Source organism: Saccostrea cucullata, unplaced genomic scaffold (genome assembly GCF_032062105.1).
Source record: "Saccostrea cucullata isolate Sc308-1 unplaced genomic scaffold, CSIRO_AGI_Scuc_v1 ctg361, whole genome shotgun sequence".
In the NCBI taxonomy this organism is placed as follows: domain Eukaryota; kingdom Metazoa; phylum Mollusca; class Bivalvia; order Ostreida; family Ostreidae; genus Saccostrea; species Saccostrea cuccullata.
In genome coordinates, this window is record NW_026930986.1 from 100,739 (window position 1) to 119,964 (window position 19,226).

The 19,226-nt window shown below is 32.2% G+C and overlaps 2 protein-coding genes and 1 long non-coding RNA gene across 4 annotated transcripts; all 3 read right to left on the reverse strand.

Annotated features, from left to right (window-relative positions):
* Positions 1 to 1,691: 1,691 nt before the first annotated feature.
* On the reverse strand, positions 1,692 to 3,154 carry LOC134230880 (uncharacterized). Its single transcript, XR_009984440.1, has 4 exons — positions 3,086 to 3,154; positions 2,635 to 2,778; positions 1,823 to 1,880; positions 1,692 to 1,732 (listed from the first exon to the last, which is right to left on the reverse strand). It is a non-coding gene; the product is annotated as an uncharacterized LOC134230880 (long non-coding RNA).
* Positions 3,155 to 6,585: 3,431 nt separating this feature from the next.
* LOC134230869 (uncharacterized) lies at positions 6,586 to 13,709 on the reverse strand. Of its 2 annotated transcripts, XR_009984438.1 has the most exons (6): positions 13,583 to 13,709; positions 12,788 to 12,978; positions 8,927 to 8,979; positions 8,698 to 8,826; positions 7,204 to 7,315; positions 6,596 to 7,013 (listed from the first exon to the last, which is right to left on the reverse strand). XR_009984438.1 is itself a non-coding variant. In XM_062712731.1 (5 exons), exons 1-5 carry the CDS (start codon positions 9,144 to 9,146, stop codon positions 6,617 to 6,619), a joined length of 771 nt encoding a protein of 256 aa, XP_062568715.1. In that variant the 5' UTR covers positions 9,147 to 9,180; the 3' UTR covers positions 6,586 to 6,616. The 2 variants fall into 2 exon arrangements, 1 of the variants encoding a protein (XP_062568715.1); XM_062712731.1 differs by lacking the exons at positions 12,788 to 12,978; positions 13,583 to 13,709 and adding an exon at positions 9,067 to 9,180 and having other exon boundaries at positions 6,586 to 7,013.
* A 1,307-nt stretch (positions 13,710 to 15,016) lies between these two features.
* Positions 15,017 to 18,242, reverse strand: LOC134230870 (uncharacterized). The gene is made up of 5 exons (XM_062712732.1): positions 18,000 to 18,242; positions 17,684 to 17,751; positions 17,307 to 17,432; positions 16,896 to 17,058; positions 15,017 to 15,484 (listed from the first exon to the last, which is right to left on the reverse strand). Exons 1-5 carry the CDS (start codon positions 18,113 to 18,115, stop codon positions 15,049 to 15,051), a joined length of 909 nt encoding a protein of 302 aa, XP_062568716.1. The 5' UTR covers positions 18,116 to 18,242; the 3' UTR covers positions 15,017 to 15,048.
* Between the last annotated feature and the right edge of the window lie 984 nt (positions 18,243 to 19,226).

Genomic DNA, 19,226 nt, shown 5'->3' on the forward strand with positions numbered 1-19,226 from the left:
CGAAAATTGCGAAATGCAGGATATTTATCGAATAAAAGCATGTCTAAAGTCATCGAACTATTTATTTTTTGCTTAGAGTTCGAAGAAACAATATATTTACATATGTTATTTTGTTTAAAAGACCTAATACGTTCCCTAGTTGGTTGCATGCACCAGTCACATATAACGTATATATCTGAACATTGCTGAAGTCCCATTTTGTTTGTTGTCATGTATTAAAGTGTGAATTAATTTTATCAAAACCTTTTTAAGAAAGAATGATACAACGTGTATGCTTTTTTATTTTTTGTTTATGCAATTGATGAAATTTGCTAATTCAGCATTTTTTATTGGTGTTTGTGTGTTTTAATTTTCCCCCATGTCACCTCTTTTCATCCCATAAATAGATGAAGTCTGCACAGCAATAAATAATATTCTTAAAATGAAAAAGTACACGTGAATGATTTTTTTAAAAAAATATGGCAAGAAATACAGACGGGTGGGATGGGTACAATTACAAGATCTGGAATTCAAACAAAGAGGTATTAAAGTTAGAGTTTTTAAAAATTTCACGTACATGTATTGTGCCCAATGTCATATTGTAGTATTAATTCACTGTAGATTTCAATTTCGTTTTTTCTAGAGTTCTTATTGCAATTCATGATACAAAAAATAATAAAACAATATTATGTCTATTCCCCTGAATTCAAAAGCCGAAAACAACATTCAGTACCTAAGGAAAGTAATGCACATAAATATCACAATAATTTTAAAAGAATTTATCATTACCATATACAAGTCAATGGCAGTCAAGATCCTTATAATTTACAATTATCATAATAATATTTTTTTTTTTAAAAAGTCTTTAAAGTGTTTCTGTGAACCTTTTTAAAAAATGAGAATAATTTTCAGACAGTGTTTCCGGATGGCACTCATTGAAGATAAATAAAACTATATAACTTCCTCAATACATCAATTGATTATAATGCTGTTGAATTGATTCAACTCATGAAATATGGATCAGAAAATATATCCTACACGTGTCAGGAATAATTCTACTTTAAACCTTTATGATGGCGTTTTTAATTACTTTAATTATTTAGATGTGCAATCATAAAGATTTTCAGATATGCCTAAGTGAGTGTTTGACACAGAATACACATCGCCACCTAGTATCCCTCCATCTTTAAAGCAATGAGTCCTATCATATGTCTCTCCAGATTGTGAAATATTGGCTTGGGAGTACTCATTCATGTTGTTGTCTGGTTCCTCATATCTTCTCTTATAGGTCTTTGAAGAATGGTCAAGGTTCTTAAGTTGTGTGATGTTGTCTGTAAAATGAAGACTACCATGTTTTAGGTATTTTAAAGTCTTGTGACAAAAGTTATCAATGAAGCTTAGTTATATGTGAGTATGCTAACAAAAGTTACCATAAATCAAAGTTGTAAATGTGTATGCTTTGGATTTGGAGTATAACACGAGAGACAAGCTCAAGAAAACGCGATCAAGAATTCTGTAAAGGCTAAACTATCAGGTAACCAAAAGAAACACAAAAAGCAGTTAGTTACAATATCTGACGATGTTCTCCTCGTATTTGACTCTGTTTCTCATGTAAAACACGTAATAGTAACAACAAAATATATTTAAAACGTTTTAAAGATCTAGGAGTATATCCAGCATAGAGAGATACTAGCAATTTCAGAAGTGTTTACCTTTCTTCTGTCTTGTTATGTGGCATCGCTTTGTATAGCATCTAAATCAATCAAGAACATTTTAATTCAACATCCATTTAATGCGATACTTAAAGGAAAAAATACATGATTCATAGCGCATTCAAACTTACCTGTAAAGTATAATTAGCAGCACAACTGTCAAAACAACACCCCCGGTTACAGCTGGAACTAAACATTTATAAAATAGAAAGAAAAGAAACTAGTGAGAATAAAAAAGATAATAATTCATTTATTTTCATTGCCAAAAGGTACAATTTTCTTTAAATACTTTGTTAATTCAATTATAATTTATTGTTAAAGGGGTCTCAGTCGATCTCGGATCAATAAATCTCACAAAGCTTAAACAGCAGTAGCTAAAGATGCTGGTAAAATATCAAAATATCATGGACTTGCTGTTTTTGAGGAGATTTTACTAGATCTTTGTTTCAGTCTTCCCATCTAAGAAATGTCACCACCGATACCTCTTACACATATGTAACTAAACATTTTTTAATGTTATTGCAAAGCAGATTCTAAAGTTCAATCCCCATTCTAGTCTTACCTTTCCTGTTTATGGTCCACTTCCTTTTTTTTTTTTTTTAACTTATCATAACCCTTTCATGAAAAGGATCGATCCCCTATTCTAGCTGTGCCTACCTGCTCTATCGACAATAATTTACTAACAGTTTTTGACCAGGTGGTTTTAAAGAAGATTTTTTAGCAAGCAATCTCAATTCTTGTCTTTTATAAATTGATACCCTTTGAATGATGCATAATTGTTGAATTTAGATTTGATTTTGCCAAAGGATGACCTGTTGCAAGTTTGATGGACATGGATCATTTGATTAAAGAAAAATGAAAAAAAGAGAAAAAAAACTGAAGGACGAAGAAAGTAAAAAAAAAGTTAAATTGTAAAATTAAGAATATCTCAGGAACCACTCACTCAGTGTATTATTTACAGTTTGACATCCTTGTTTTGGATCACAGAACTCGTTCCATGTACATTTGCATTTCTTCGAACATCCATAACCATAATATTCATATGGACACGGCTGTGTGCAGTTTTTTCCAAAGGATCCAAGGCAATCTGGAGGCAATTTAAACAAAATTAACATTCTCTAATAATAATGTTTGTTGAATGAGATCAGTAAATGCATGTATATAAAAATATTTTCCCGTATAATGTGTTACATGTAAATCAAACAGAGTAATTACATCTTCACTTCTTTTTAGCAATTTAAATCACAAATATAACGACATCTTTTTGTTCTAAACTTTTCTGTTCTATCATAGATATAATTTTGTGGTTTTTTTCCCGTAATTGCCTGTTATTGTATGCAAAATAAAAATTACCTTTATCTCAGCTTAAATCAAAATGTTTCATATCTACTCACGTATACACTTGCCGCTGATTAATTTGTAATTTGTACAGCATTCTGCTTTCCTTCTAAACAATGGATATGAGTGTTATGTAGCTTTTAAATATATTTTACAATAATTCTGTTATTCTACTTAACAAATAGATATATCTTTACGACAAATTTGTTTTCTTTTTATTCATAAATCCAGACTGATACAATTCAATATCAATATTCTTAAATGCATAAGATAACTAATGCATACTATAACATAACTAGTGATATAAGAAGTGTTTGTTGATAACTTACTTGGTAATACAGAGCCCTGTGTCATTCATATTCATATTGGTCTCACTGCTAACTCGTCAAATAGTTTTTGCATTTGTCAGATTTTTTTTTAATAATTTAAGTTTAGATGTATATTAGAACATGTGAGTGTAACCAGTGATTGATATATTTTAAAGTAGACTTTAACCATTTCCTTCATGTCGACATTGTCACTGCTTTTCCTCTTCATCAATGTGATGAGCGAATTCCTTGATCGTGAAAGCGTGAACCATCCTTTACCACTTACAGATAAACAGCTATATGGTTTTTTTTTCTTTTACAATGTAAAAAATAACGATGATGAACAGTGATCGGTGTCAAAAAATCCTTGAACAGTACAAATATGAGAAGAGGGCATAAAAGACGGAACCCTGGAGATGTCAAAGGTGGGATCAGGTGCTTAGGAAGATAGGAGGAGTAAGCATCCCTAAGAGCCCTATGTGGATCAGGATGATATACAAAGGATGGTGATATACAAAGATTTCTGACTGGCAATTGAATAAAAACAAAAGAAATTCCAACGATGCTCAAGAATAAACAAAGATGTAGAGAAAACATTGACATTTCACCTGGTTCAGTGATAACGAGCTTTCAAACCCCCGTGTCAATACAGGCGTTTCCACGCTAAAGATCCTTCACTTCTCAATGAGCTTGAATGCCAAGTAAAGGTTTTAATTTCAAACCATTTAACGCTATATGAGTGAAAAGGTCTCGAACGGGATGTAAAAATTCATACAATCAATCAATTTTCTGATTGTAATGGTTGGTCCTAGTTCTGCACTGTCAGAAACAGTTGACACAAATAAGCGTGTGACATATTTTTGTTCTCTTGAAGTTATTATCCTGCATATCTTTTTAAGTCTTTTTCTGTGATCTGATCTTTATCAACTTATTCATTATCAGTAATTCGTTTTAAACGAAATTCCAAAATGTTCTTTCTGCATGCAAATACCTCTAAACTATTTGTTTCTATGCCGCAAGCATTCATATCACTTTGGTAACAACCTAGAAGTAGAAGTGTCTGCTGCAAGTTCCTATAAAGAAGATCCTTGGGGATACACCCATTCTGTTCTGGTGGCCTATCCATCGAAGATATATCTCTGAAAAAGAAGGGACATCATCGGATAGTTAAATCGTATATGCCCTTGCGTTTCCCCCCAGAAAGGATTGGATAATTATTTAAGAAATAAGATATCATTTTTAGAGATTTTTTGGGGGATGTGACATGAAGTCGGTCACGTGATCAAATTCTATAACGCCCGAAGGGCGTTATAGTAGATTTAATCACGTACCGACTTCATAACACACCCCAGTGAAACTCTTAAAAATGATATCTTATTTCTTATATTTATATTTTTATTTCTATTCACATTACAAAGACAAAATGCTCTATTTAGACTTATTTATTGAATGCAACATAACGTATAAATACGACGTAATATGACGTCAGAGTCAAGACTTTCCAAATGTCTCGAGTAGTTTGCTTTCCATACGCAAGAAAGTTTGATCATGTGACCAACTACATGTCATTAAAAATTGAATTTCATTTTTTTTTAGCATTATCATAAAAGGAAAGACATTGGCAAATGTAAATATGTCTTAATTCGATGAATTTGTTGATCTTTATTTCTCTTGAGAGGTTGTCAGTAGTGTAGAACCTTTGTGTTGGATTTGTGTGTCGACTTCCAAATTTTCCTCGTTGATAGTGGGTAGCATGGAGCTCCCTGGCCCACGTAAGGTAACTTAGGGAATTTATCTTTTCATCTCTGCAATTCCACCTGAGCATGAAAATCAGTTGCTGGAAAGCGTAAGCGCTAGTACACAGCTTTGATTACCTCCACTTGTATCCAAACTCGTCTAAAATGTCGAAGTCAAACTGAACGACCTTCTATATACAGTCGCAAAATGACCTAACTAAACTCAGCAATTTAGATGAGCAACCAACAAGAATCAGCATCTTAAAACAGCCTGTTTTTTCCTGGTGTCTGTCCTCTTCTTGTAGGAAATTGTAAGACATTTTTTCTGAACATCAACAGCTTAATTTACCTTTTAAAACTGTCTTCTTAATTTTCAAACAAATACAAATTCAATCGAGTTTTCATTTTGCTATTAACTATTTATGTGAAAATACCTTCATGCTTTCAAGTACAAGGTGGAATATTCATTTATTCATATCCCAAAATTTTGCAGAGATAAAATAAAGAAAAACTTTTTGGCATCATAAACAATTACTAGTTCAATAAAACTGTGACTCGAAAGCTTGCATTTCTTACCACTGGTCATCTGCCAAATTAGCATTTTAAAAAAATTCTAAAGCTATACAAAAGTACCCCCATGTGAATGTTCAAGAAGTTGTACGAGTTTCTCTCTGACAAAATCTGAGTAGTTTTTGGAAACGGAGTTTTTAAACAATCTGTTGAAAATTATGTGTTCTAATTGCGCCACACTTTTAGCAGAGATGTTGTTTTTGGTATGAGGATACATTTCTTCTACATGAAAATTAGAAGACTTTTGCTTTAGCGATCAATTGCTCTCAATGAGTTCCTCTTTTTATATTTAAATGGAATGGTGTTGCAAGGAAATACTTAAGAAATCCATAAATGTTTACCAATTACAGATACAGGTTTCCGTGGCATTTGAGCAAACTAGTTAAATGATAATATCCCCTTATGTCAAGTAATATTAAATAATTAGAAACTTAAATCATTGACATCTACTTATTGATTAATTGCCATGCAAAGATAAAAAGGGCATATATTTTAATATAATATTGCAAATTAAAAAGACGTGTAAATCGGTGTCTATGAATGTCAAAGAGCCATTTTAAACTAAAATGCACATTCATTTCTACATAGTATCATTAATTAGGTTGCACATTCATTTCCATATATAATTATTCGATAAATTGTCATTCATTTCTGCATATAATTATTCACTAGATTGCACATTCATTTTTACATATAATTACTAGAATAAGTATTTACTAGATTGCACATTCATTTTTACATATAATTACTGGTATTTACTAGATTGCACATTCATTTTTACAAATAATTACGAGTATTTACTAGATTGTACATTCACTTTGACATATAATAGTTCATTAGGTAGCACATTCAATTTTACATATCATTATTCATAAGATTTCACATTAAATTTTACATGTAATTTTTCAATAGATTTCACATTAAATTTTGTATGTCATTATTCATTAGATTGCACATTAAATTTTACGTTTAATTATTCATCAGATTGTACATTCATTTCCACGTACTCCACCTCTTCAATGTCATCCCCATCTTCTTCGTCGCAACCTGTAAAGTGATGAACGTTATCTTTTGGTGGAGCCATGGACATCCTCATAGTAAAATAATCCTCTGTAGGTTTATTAGGATCTTCGTCATTGTGAGGAGGAGCTCTCCGCACACGTTTTAGTAATGCGTCAACATAAACATTTAACTTTCCTCGTCTTTTAGGTGACTCCAGAATGCTTTCGTTCGGATCCCCAGCTTCTTCGCCATCGTCATCAGAAGACGCTGCTCTTCGAAAACGTTTTAGCAAAGCACCTGAGAATAAATTTAATTTTCCTTTTCTTCTAGCTGTTTCTTGATTGCTGTCCTGTTTGCCTCTGGTGTTCCTATGGGATTGAAAGAATATAAGAATCTATTGTCTAAAAGAATATATTTATTTTTCATATGACGTTTAAGCAAACACGATGCGTATACGACTGACTGTTAATTGTACCTTATGCATTTATAGCAAACAGGGTTTTAACTTGAAAATTTGGTTTACTTTGGTTCGAGAAAACTGAAAGAAAATCTTCAAACCTTTTTCTAGTTGATATGAAAGCATTAATTGCAATCGTTATTGGTATACTGTTAATGATTAGCGTGCCTAGAATAATGAAGATCCAGTAGTGATATGCTCCGGTCTTCAAATCTGCAATATAAAAGAGCTAGGTTTACTTAATGCGTAAAATGGCCCTGTACTTATATCAATTAATTAACTATCACCCTCTTTCCCACTTCATATATCAAAATAAAGTAGACACTTGGTGCTTTCATTTTCTGTAATAAAATTTATTTTTGAGAATCCAGATATTGGAAAACAGTCTTTGAGACATTGCAATGTTCTTGAAAATTGCAGAAAACATGCGTATTTGACTACCTTCAGCAAAGAATTAAAACAAGAGCACAGCCCACGATCCCAAAAATAAGACATGTTTTTGATTTCCAGAAACAGATCTTTTGTTATGTATTTGCATATTTTGGTTCAGAGTTGTGCTCTATATGAAATATTGAAAAAATGCTTCAACTTTAGGCCATTTTCAAAGGAATTTACAGGATATGAGAAAAATTACGCATTTTATGACTAGAGGGAAAATTACGTCATGGTTAATAGACACGTGGTTACCAACACTCCAAGTGATAAATACTGCATTTGCAACCTAAACTGAGCGGTTTTTGTTTTTCAGAAATTTTCAGGGCCAAATAAGGTCCAAAGTGGCTCTTGCTTTTTATACACGTTAAATTGTTTGAGATTAAATATTTGGAGATAACAAAGAGTATTCAAGCTCAAAGGCCCATTGAAAATACAAATTGGAACAGAGCAAACACGGACATCCAAAAATAAAAGGTGGGATCAGGTGGCATGGAGCAGTGAGCATCTCCTGCCGACCGGTCACACCCACCGCTTGCTCCTTGTCATGATTGGGAAATAATTGGAAAATCCGTCTACAATTCAGTGTGTATATAATGGCCAAACAATTAATAGTATGAAAACGTCAGTCAGCATTTGACTTAATGATAAATTGTATACGCTGACAAGGTCATTGCATCAATCTTAGAAATTACAAAATGATGACATTAAACGAGACTTCTTTTACTCTTGTTTCATCAACTTGTTTGACAATAATTTACTTCGTTTTAGAAATTGTTCATACGTTGAGAATGCTGTTGGGTATCAAATCAAATGAGAGATATAAACCTCATATCCATGTGACAAAAGTATATTGCTACATAAGTAAGGGACCTTAAGCTGAAGATTGAATAATTAAGGTCATCACGTTTATCATAATTATTTGTTGTTAAATAACTTTGCTAGAAAATATCCAAATCTGAAAAAGATGTGTCAGACTCATCAGAAGCTCTGTCCATAAAAGATTGATTTTTTTTCTCTATTAATAAATTAGTTAAATTCCTTTGAGGCACATATTCAACAAGAAAAGCTTAAAACACGTGTTGTTTACTTTTTCTACGTATAAAACTTCAATGCCTTTTAAAGAAAGCTACATATTTAGTTAAAGTTAAGTAATCCCTTACCCTGAGGACATCCACTTGTTCTGTCACAGACAATGGTTCCACAATCACACCGCTTTTTGCATCCATGACCGTAATACCCCGGTGTACAAGGCCCGCCCGAACAATTTCTTCCAAATGAACCTATACACGCTGTCCAAAATAAATAAATAAAATGATCCTCAAATTAGACGATTCATGAAAATTAGACAAATAATCAAAACAAATTCTACATCAATCGTTAATTATTTACGTTCGCATCGGGTATTTTCTGGATAGTAATCTTCACAACACTCAGACGATAATCTGCCAATAAAATATAAATAAATATTGCTGTAATCTCGACTTTCATTAAGTTAGAGTTATCAAACGAGAAATACTTGAGATATATACTTATTTTTGCAGTCTTCGAGATCTGTGCAAGATATAGAAAGAAAGCTGTCCAGAACTAATACCACAAAGCCGACCCTCATAGTGAGGCTGGGAATATGACCATTGCATAAGGTCAAATGCTTTTTCAAGATAGTGAGTTTTAATAGATTATACTTAGGTCCATGCTTCCGCGATTCGATAGTTTCAAAAACTTTCCCTGTCTCCTCATCGCGTATAGTACTTGCAAAATTATCGCATAATAATTATTTTAAGCCTTCAATGTTATGTTTGTTTCAATCTGCATATTCCTTGTTCCGATTTTTCAATACCACACATACATGAATGCGCATTTATTTATATAAAAAACTAATTCTTTGAAGAAGGCATAGTTTTCTATTGTTGGGATGATTACAAACACAAGGAAATAGCATATACCACCTGTCCACTTTAAGACCAATTTTGGTAATTCTCAAATAAATTGAATTACCAATTATCAATCAAAACATATATAGTATAAGTTGTTATAAATAGCCTGTCAGTTTTGAATATTTTAATATCCCGAAGAACCAAAATGAATTTGAATTACCATATATCTATTGAAATCCAAAACTTCATAAAAATCCTTACAAACAAAGATAGGAAGCGGGTTCGAGTAAATGTTCAACCACGCATCTTTCTTTACTCCTCACCAAGATATTAACACTAGTGAAAGAGAAACTTCACTAGTACTGTGCAACAATATATTTAAGAAGTGGTGTAAATCAGATGTGGATACTTAAAAATTCCAAGGAACTTTTGAACAATTTGAAAGCAAAGGATTTTACCAAAATCAATAGCTTAAAAACTTACGACTTTTCAACTTTATTCACAACCAGTCAATAATTTAAAGTCCAGATATTTTGATATCATTGAAAACTGCTTTTTAAAAAAATGGAACTCGTTAATTCACTTACCTTTTCATTGGTCATTTGCATGATTCTTATTGTACACACAAGTACTCTGAAGTTGACATCAAAAAGATGTTTGAGTTTCTGATTGACAATATCTATGTGTTTTTTTAGAATTCCCATGGGTACCAATTGCGCCCCTTAATTAACAGACCTACTTTTGTATTCACATGAATCAGAATTTCTCCAAAATCGTAAACGTGAAAAGAAAAAAACACTTGCCGTGTCCTTCAACTCGACATTTAGATATATTGATGACTTATTGTCAATAAATGATGGTAGTTTCCATTCTTATGTCAATACGATATATCCCGGCGAGTCTGAGATAAAAGATACCACCAAGTCTGGCACATCTGTTTCATATTTGGATATTTCACTTGAAAAAGACGTTAATGGTTATCTAACAACCAAGCTCTGTGAAAAACGTGATGACTTTAACTTTTCAATCGTCAAATTCCCTCACTGATGCAGCAACATATCTTCATCACCTGCATACATCTCTCAGCTGATTCGATACGCAAGAGCATGCTCTAAGTATGAACACTTTCTAAAAAGGGTCAAATTATTGACAAACAAGTTGATGAGACAAGAATATCAGCAGTGTAGCTTAAAGTCATCGTTTCGTAAGTTCTATGGTCGATACAATGACATTGTCAGCAAATACAATTTATCACCGAGTCAAATGCTGAACGACTAAATTGACGACGGATTTTTCCGTTATTTCCCGTTAATGACAAGGAGCACACGGCGGGTGTGACCGAAAGGCAGAAGATGTTCACACCTCCATGGCACTTGCTCCCACCTCTGATGATTTGGAGGTCCGTGTTTGCTCTTATATTTTGTTTTTTTTTGTGTGTGGGGGGGGGGGGACTTTAGATCTTGAATACTGTTCATTATCTCCGTATCTTTCACCATTCTCAATTACGCAGTTAAATTCAGTTAATAGTTTTAGATTTTCTTTTATTTTGTATTTCTTGATCTCCAATATAAATCAAGTCAAACAATCCTTGATTTATCGATACCCATACACCACTGGAACTTGAGGAGGCCCTGTTTACAGATTTGTATTTTTTACATTTTTTGTTGTTGATTCAACACTGTTCTTATTATAGCCTATTTCAAAAATACTTTTATTCGCATGCAAAAAATAATCGCGACTTTTGCGACCTACTTTAACTCGCAAATATTAATCGCCGCGAACCAGTCAATTGATTACATGCCCGAAGTTGATGACCCTGCTGATGATCTTGCTGTTTCAAATATATATATGAAAATTTTGATACTAACATGACATCTGGTTCTTTAACACTAATGAATATTGCAGTGCAATTAAGAAAAAGACAATTAAATATGTATAATCAGGCTTAACCTCATGATGATGTTTTCTCTGAGATGTCTTTTAAAGTAGGATTCTTCTCACATTACTTGTATTTAAAAATTAAAGAAATTTTCAAAGAATCAAGAGGACAATATCACTAAGTGATGGTATCAGTGAGATTAAGTTTGACCGTTTAATATTAGAGGCAAGGTCAGGTCAAGGTCATTACATTTTTTCCTGGACATTAAGAATAAAAAATTTCTGTTTCAAATCATGCAATCCCAACTTGTAATTCAAAAGATTGAATGTTTTTTTTTTGTGCATAAAAAGATACTACCATATAGGGACTCTAAGATGATATTACCAAATTGACATGGATAATTTAAATAAAATGGATATTTGCTAATCCGAATTTTCTTTACTTTTCTTAAATTTTTAGAATTTATTGGTTATTTTTCTATGCTTCCTATATTTAACTTTTTCTAATTTTCACATATAGTAATGTTTTCACATAAAGGTACAAAATGATACAAAAACTAAAAGTTTTGATCGTTTACTAAGAGAGAAATAACACTTTTTACGGATTTTTGGCTCAAATCTGTACTTAGATTTGAAGCATTTAAAAGCCAACATAGCTCTAATATGTGTGAAAAATCTGGTTTATTTGATATATTTTGAAACTTTAGTCCCTTGTTATCAATTTAACTTACATTTGAAAATTTCGGCTAGTCTTTGATTGCGTAAAAATTATAACTAAATTCAATGTTCTACATACATAACAATTTTGAGAGGCAGAAAAGAAGATATTTTCATATGCCACCATTCCGCCAAAAATATAGTCCCTGCTAGTTTTCAAACGCAGTTTACCATTTCTATTTAAAGTTGTAGAGTTGTGATGAGGAAAGAAAAATATAGTCTTTTAAATCTCTTACATCTAAATATATGACATTTCAACAAATGTACTTTGAATTTTCCATCTAGTCAGAAACCAAGAAGAATCCTACCTTAATGTGACTTTTTTTAAGCTTAATTTTGTTTAGGTTTAAATGTGTCAAAGTAATTTGTCGAGTGCAAAACATGCAGCCATTAAGGCGGATAATATCTATTATCGTTTTTTAAACAAATGTCATTTTTTTTTAACTTTCAGTAGTTTATCAGGAGTGTTCGGAATCTCTCATGCGTCTGAGAGAACGTTATCTTTGTGGTAAAAATAAAATTCCCCTACTTCTCTCATACTTCTCCAATCAAGAATGAATTAAACTTGTTTCATTTAATATTTCCAAAAATCTCTTTTCAAAAAATATCATAAGTTTACAAATTGAACATAATTAGAAAGACTGGTGCTTTTGCAATTAACATCGAGCATGCCCTCATTGACATCTCCGAGACAGGTGTTTGATTAGTTTTACCATGTTATTCATAAACATTAAACGGAATTCGGAAATAAACACTTTTGACCTTCAATGTCATCACAAACCAAATTCTCAAATGAAGAGGAGGATGAAATTGATTGAAGGAAGGAATGGTGAAATGATATCCTGTTAAGGTTGTAGACAAATCTGATCGTAGGATGTTACAATCGTGTTCAATTCTTGTTCTTCGTATGTCGGGTTGACAACAGGTTTGGTCTTCTTTCTTGATATTGTCAACTTTCCCTTCAAGTGTCTTCTACATGCAGAGTAAATACAAGAATCATATAAGTTTTTGCACAGGTGCTTCAGTTTAAAACAATACAATTTCTCATGATAACCGAATTTTTATAGGACCTTTGCATTAAATGTGAAAACTACAAAATAACTCTACATAATTAAGTGTTCATATGACAATATCAAGCAAGTTAAACACGTGGCTGTGATAAAAAGTAAAAAGAATTAAGCATGATGCGCTAACAAGGTACAGAACGACAACTATTGTGCATTTATGTCTCATTTTAAGGACTTTCTGGGACAGCGGCCTTTAAGCACCGTAAACAAAATGTTATCTTCGCGATGAATTTTCTTTCATGTTCTATAAAATATGCATGCATTGCACTATTCTTTTTAAAGTATTTATTAAAAGATGCTTTGTCTGTGTATAAGCAATGCACATTGACAAGATGTGGATCAGACATTCTGCCTTTTGAATATTTTATCTATTTTTTCTATGAATTCTGAAATACGCGTTTAAAACTAATACTTTGTCATTCTCAAAATCACGACTCAATATTATACCCTTTTTCCTGAGTACATGTATGTTTGACATTCTACTATGGCTATTATTTATACAATAATACCTGTGTTTGAAGAGAATGTTCAGGAGAATACAAATTAAGAGGATGATGCAAACACTCAAGAACGAACACAGGGTAACCAGGAACTTGTCAATCGTTTGTCCATCACAGACTGGCATCGCTATTCTCTAAGTTTTTGTGGATATGGAAAAGAAAAAAAGTAGGAAATCAAAACTGAAGTATAACTAATCGTGTTGGTTATTACCTAATGGTTATTGACCTTTTAAAAGAATGTAAAATGTGGGTCATATATATCTATCCAAATCTTCTAGAAATGGTAATTATTAGGTAAATATTTAATGGAAAAATGTTACAGATCTGTATTTTAAAAAAAACAGAAATGACTTACCTTCTTGAGATGTTTTACATCATATTGTAGTACAGTGAAGTATGGGATGGGACAATCAATGAATCCTAAGACAATATGCTTTATGTCAATGAGCTTAATTATATTCTACTTTATGCAGCTGAGATTAATACACTTACTAGACATTCAATTAAAGTTTCCTTGTAAATTTTATACATGCATGTATATTCGTACACTTTTTTTAAAAAGGAAACAAGCGACAAAATAATGCCAATGGAGCGAGAGCGGAACTCCAATTCCAATTCTCTTTCTCTCTCTCTCTCTCTCTACATGTATATATATTCCACCATGGGACAAAGATCAAGTGCTTCGTTTATTTCCATGTTACAATCAATCCATATGAAATGACATATATGTACGTACTCATTGTGGTCACCAGACTAAGGTGTCTTAGTGGATTGGATGTCAGTATTTATGGCATATTGCGTCAATTATGAACGCCCTTTCATATACCAGTCAAAAGTAATCACCCAAGTTTTTTTTTTTTTTTTGAAAATTAGGTCAAACACAAGGATGAAGGTAAATGGGTTATAAATCATTACATATAGAAACATTTTGTCACAGGTAATATGAAAGCCTTGTATATTTTTCCACACCAATCACTCCCAGGTCAAAATTCGATACCATTTTAAAGTAATGTTAATTTTTTTGAAAAGTTGTTCAAACTTCAAGATCAAAGATCAAAGTAGATTTGAAAAGGTCTTGTCACAGGTAATGTACATGTAAAATATGAAAGCAATATCTCTTCTCATTCAAAGGTCATGACAAAGGTTAAAACATTTGTAACAGACGAGACGAACTGACAGACGTACAGATGAATGAGATTTAATGTCCCCTCGCTTTCACAAAAGCGGGGGACAAAAATGACAATTTAGCAAATTCTAAATTTCTTTTACATAAATGTATACATTTAAAGGAATCATAATTATTGCAAACATGAATTTTAAGGCTGATTATATCATTTTGTTAAATAAACACTCCCAGCTATTACGCACTTTTAGATTCTGTGATATCTTGTACTTAGTAAGACATGGATTATTTATGTTTTCATCATTAGAGACATCATCTGTTTATTGTTGGAGGACTCTATAACTAAATCAAGTCACACTTTGTAAGCAATAGATTCTGCATAAACGGGATCTAAATAGTCTTCTGTGCCGTTTCCTTCTAGATATTGATCGTTGGATTGTCTGTACAATTGTGAAGAAGTTCCAGGATTTACTAAACTGTATTGCAGGTCCCTGGTTGATGATTTATTTTTACTTCTGATATTATCCCCATCACTGTCATAATACTTTGTCCCGTTCTTAGATTTGCCTCTTAATTCTGTAGAACTCTCTAGTTTTCTTACACGATGTTCATCAACGTAATCATATTTCCGGTGCGATAAGGTGGCGTTTTGGGTCGATGGACTATTTGATTCCTCCACATCATTGTACTGTTCAGCGTACATGTGTATTTGTCCTGTGTTTGGTTTAAGTCCGTAATATTGTGTGTTCTTTGTTGTATTTGTTAAATTTTCAGATCGTTTCTTCTTTCTACATGTATATGAGAATCATTTTCAAATCTTGTATGTAACCCAAAGTTTGAATAAAATTTTAAACATATTTGCAAAGGATTGGAGATAAAAAGAAAGTATTTTAAAAGATTATCAATCAAAAAAAAATTAAAATAGGACTGAAAAATTTGAAAACAAACCAGAGCTCAGGTGTTTACCTCTATTTATTCATATTTGGTATTAATTTAAGGAAAAGGTCATCAGAATTCTATAATTTACAAAATAAGTTGATTTCTTCACAAATAACCCCCAGCTCAAAATTCCGTACATGTTTTCTGTCACCCAGATGTACATCTTCAGAATACACCCTGACTTCTTCAAAATATGATTGAGCTATGATGAAAGATGTTAGAAGATCTTGGGATATGTTCAAAATAAACACTTTAGATCTGCCTTTGGTCTCCAAAGAAATATAATACATGGAAAGAACAAACAGAATTCAAGCACAAAGTCAACAAAACAATATAAAATAAAAGCAGAGCAAACACGGACCTCCAAAACATTAGAGGTGGGATCAGGTGCCATGGAGGAGTGAGCATCCCCCTGAAGACCGGTCACATTCGCTATCTGCTCCTTGTAATGACCGGGAAATAAATCTGCGGTCAATTCAGAGTGTAAATAATGGCCTAACAATTAGTATGAAAAACGTCAGTCAGCAATTGACTCAATGTTAAATTGTAATTGCTGACAAGCTCATTGTATCGACCAAAGAACTTACGAAATTTTAACGACATTGCTGATCTTTTTGTTTCATCAACTTGTTTGTCAATAATTTACCTCGTTTTAGAAATTATACATATGTAGAGCATGCTTTTTTGTATCGAATCAACTGACAGATATAAACTTCATATGCAGGTGATGAAGGTATATTGCTGCATAAGTGGGGGAAGTTGACGATTGAAAAGTTAAAGTCATAAGTGGGGGAAGTTGACGATTGAAAAGTTAAAGTCATCACCTTTATCAAAAGCTTAGTTGTTGGATTACCATTAACGTCTTTTTCAAGTAAAACATCCAAATGTGAATCAGATATGTCAGACTCTATGGTATCTTTTATTTCAAGCTCACTGGGATATATATCGTTTAAAATTAACATTTTATATCTGCGTTTGGTCTCCAAAGAAAGTAAGAATCCTGAATCCTATAATTGTCAAATAACTAGTGACTATTTATTTAACATCCCAAAAGATACATTCGTTACTGCAGATATTTTAAGAACAGATCAGGCACTTTAAACATCATTTTTAGGCTCCTATTGTGACAGATGGACTGACGAACCAGAATAAAAACAATATAATACTAGTATACCCGAACCTTCTTTAAAAAGTGCGGGTATAATTGTCCTAGATTATGATCAGTGTGCAAACACAAAAAATGACGTTGTTCATACTAACTTTCTTTTCCGACAGCAGACAACAGATTGTATGATTAAACACATCAGCAGGCAGGTAGAGAGGGCGGTAACCACTATCATGGCACTGACAGGCCAAGTTGTAGGGTACTCGTGTTTGTGAAGGGTCAGCATATACTTTTCCCCAGGAAAAGAGGTCCGGTTTTCTAGAAGTTCATATTAAATAATAAATGTTAATAATATTAATAATATTTATAATTAAATATAATTAACCACTGATGAAGGCTAAATCAAAATATTTCAAAGATTTATTTAATTCTATTGTTGAAATAGGGACTTTTGGATATCAGCTGTTTGGCTGTTTTCGATTGTTATGATAAGTATATAGAGAAAATCGTTTAGGCTTTTTTTAAACCGAAATATAGATAATCACAGTACTCCCCACCAGACCTACCTTGACATCCATAAACTTGATGACATTCAGAACACTTGTCACCACACGAAAGTTTGCAATGAGTTCCATATGTACCACGAGGACAGATGCTTTCACAATTAGCTCCAAATGTTCCAGGGGGACAGACTGAAAGAACGGGAAACTTTGTAAGTTATACAGTATTCAAAAGCTGTTTGATCACATTGCAAACAATTCTTTTCACAATGGGAATTTTGTTCATAGAGCATGTCAGGTGAAATAGGGCAAGTTAGGTTTTAGAGCTGTACAATGTGCTTTTCAAATATACGAACAGAAAAGAAAAGGAAATTAATTTGATATTTCTTTTTTTTTCTTGAATTCTTAGGAATTGGTATTATGAGTCATTTAAAAGATGAAACCTGTGCAGGATCCGTGTTCATCTCGGGTGAAACCGTAACAACAACGTAAAATCCCATAAGTATCTGATCTTGAAAAGAAAAAGAATGAATATAATTAGTTATATCAATTAACAAGGTCTTGTTAATCAGATGTGTTTTTAATGGTGTTTTTATGAAACAGAATTGATACTCAATAGACCAGGGAGCAACTGTATTGTACAAATGATATGATGATATTATAAACTTTTTTTTTAAATTTTGAAACTGAAGTATTTCAAATTATTTTAGTTTTTTTTCTAATTAAAATTGATTTTCATTTCAAGAGCCCTTAACTTACGGACAGATGTTGAATCTTCCCAGCTCCTTTTCTGTCCATTTCTGTCCTGTTTCTTGTGTAACAACTGGCACTATGAACAAACAAATGTACGGCCCCACTGAATAGGTTACGCCCATTATAAACACCGTTTATATGAATTAGAAACAACATTTACTTCCTCCAAGAAAAATAAATAAAATCAAATCGTATTTCCTGATCATTGACTTTTAACGAAAATTATCAAACATTTATTTTTCCCCTCTATGCTCAAGTACAGCACTATATAATAATTGTTAGAATTACGTTAATATATTATTTTTGAACTTTAACAGAACGCGTTAAAAATAACTTCAATAAACACTTCAAAAGAAACAGGATGATGATATTTTTCCTCACCGCTGTATTAATTTTTCAGTGTATTTCTCTGTAATTAACATTTTGTAAATGGTGGATGGCTCGAATCGAATGGCAATGAGTTGATTTAAAACCAGCGTTAAAGTTTACAAGGATTCGATACAAAATAACCCGTAACTTGGAAAACTAGATAGGTTTTCAGGCCTGGGGGCCATAAAACTTAAGGCCGGTTTACACTATGCATCTTGACACATGCATCTAAACTCATGCTTCTATTTTGCCTCATGCATCTTCTTATTTACACTATGTGTCTTGATGCATGCATCTTAAGAATACTTTGTAAAGATGAAATTTATCTACTTAAAAAAATAGCAATACCTTCAAATTTCATTTCCAGATTTATTTTAGCTGAACAAATCACTCAAAATTTCCTTTTTATGATAATTCTTATTCCAAAACAAAAACTCCTCTATATTATAATCATCAAATTAGTTTTTCTTATTGTAGTTTTAATCAGTATTTTCTGTTTTTGTGTATCTTGGGAGGCTATTTTTGCAACTACGAGGGGTGATCAAAAAGTTCGCAAACTATCTCTATATAGATCTACAAAACCACAATTCAGATTAGAATGATATTCACATATAGCCATACACAAGGTCTATAAACAGCATATGCTGAATAAAGTTTCTCTCCTTGTTTTTGACGTCACAATGTGAAAATGACGTCACTATTTAGGTCACAAAATGGTTGTCTCAGTCGAACTCGTTCAACAAACGACTGTACAATTTATTGTAATATCTTAGAAATCTCTCTTCAGTATCATATAATAATTTGTACAGTTTATTGAGATAAATGAGTTCCTATAAATTCAATTAATGATTGGATTAATCGTTT

Coding starts and splice junctions, on each gene's coding strand:
- LOC134230869 (XM_062712731.1), bottom strand. CDS start 9,146: ATGAGGGTCGGCTTTGTGGTATTAGTTCTGGACAGCTTTCTTTCTATA. Junction 8,980..9,066: donor CTCGAAGACTGCAAAAATAA/GTATATATCTCA, acceptor TTTTATTGGCAG/ATTATCGTCTGAGTGTTGTG. Junction 8,827..8,926: donor AGAAAATACCCGATGCGAAC/GTAAATAATTAA, acceptor TATTTTGGACAG/CGTGTATAGGTTCATTTGGA.
- LOC134230870 (XM_062712732.1), bottom strand. CDS start 18,115: ATGGGCGTAACCTATTCAGTGGGGCCGTACATTTGTTTGTTCATAGTG. Junction 17,752..17,999: donor GGAAGATTCAACATCTGTCC/GTAAGTTAAGGG, acceptor TTTCTTTTCAAG/ATCAGATACTTATGGGATTT. Junction 17,433..17,683: donor TGAACACGGATCCTGCACAG/GTTTCATCTTTT, acceptor CCGTTCTTTCAG/TCTGTCCCCCTGGAACATTT.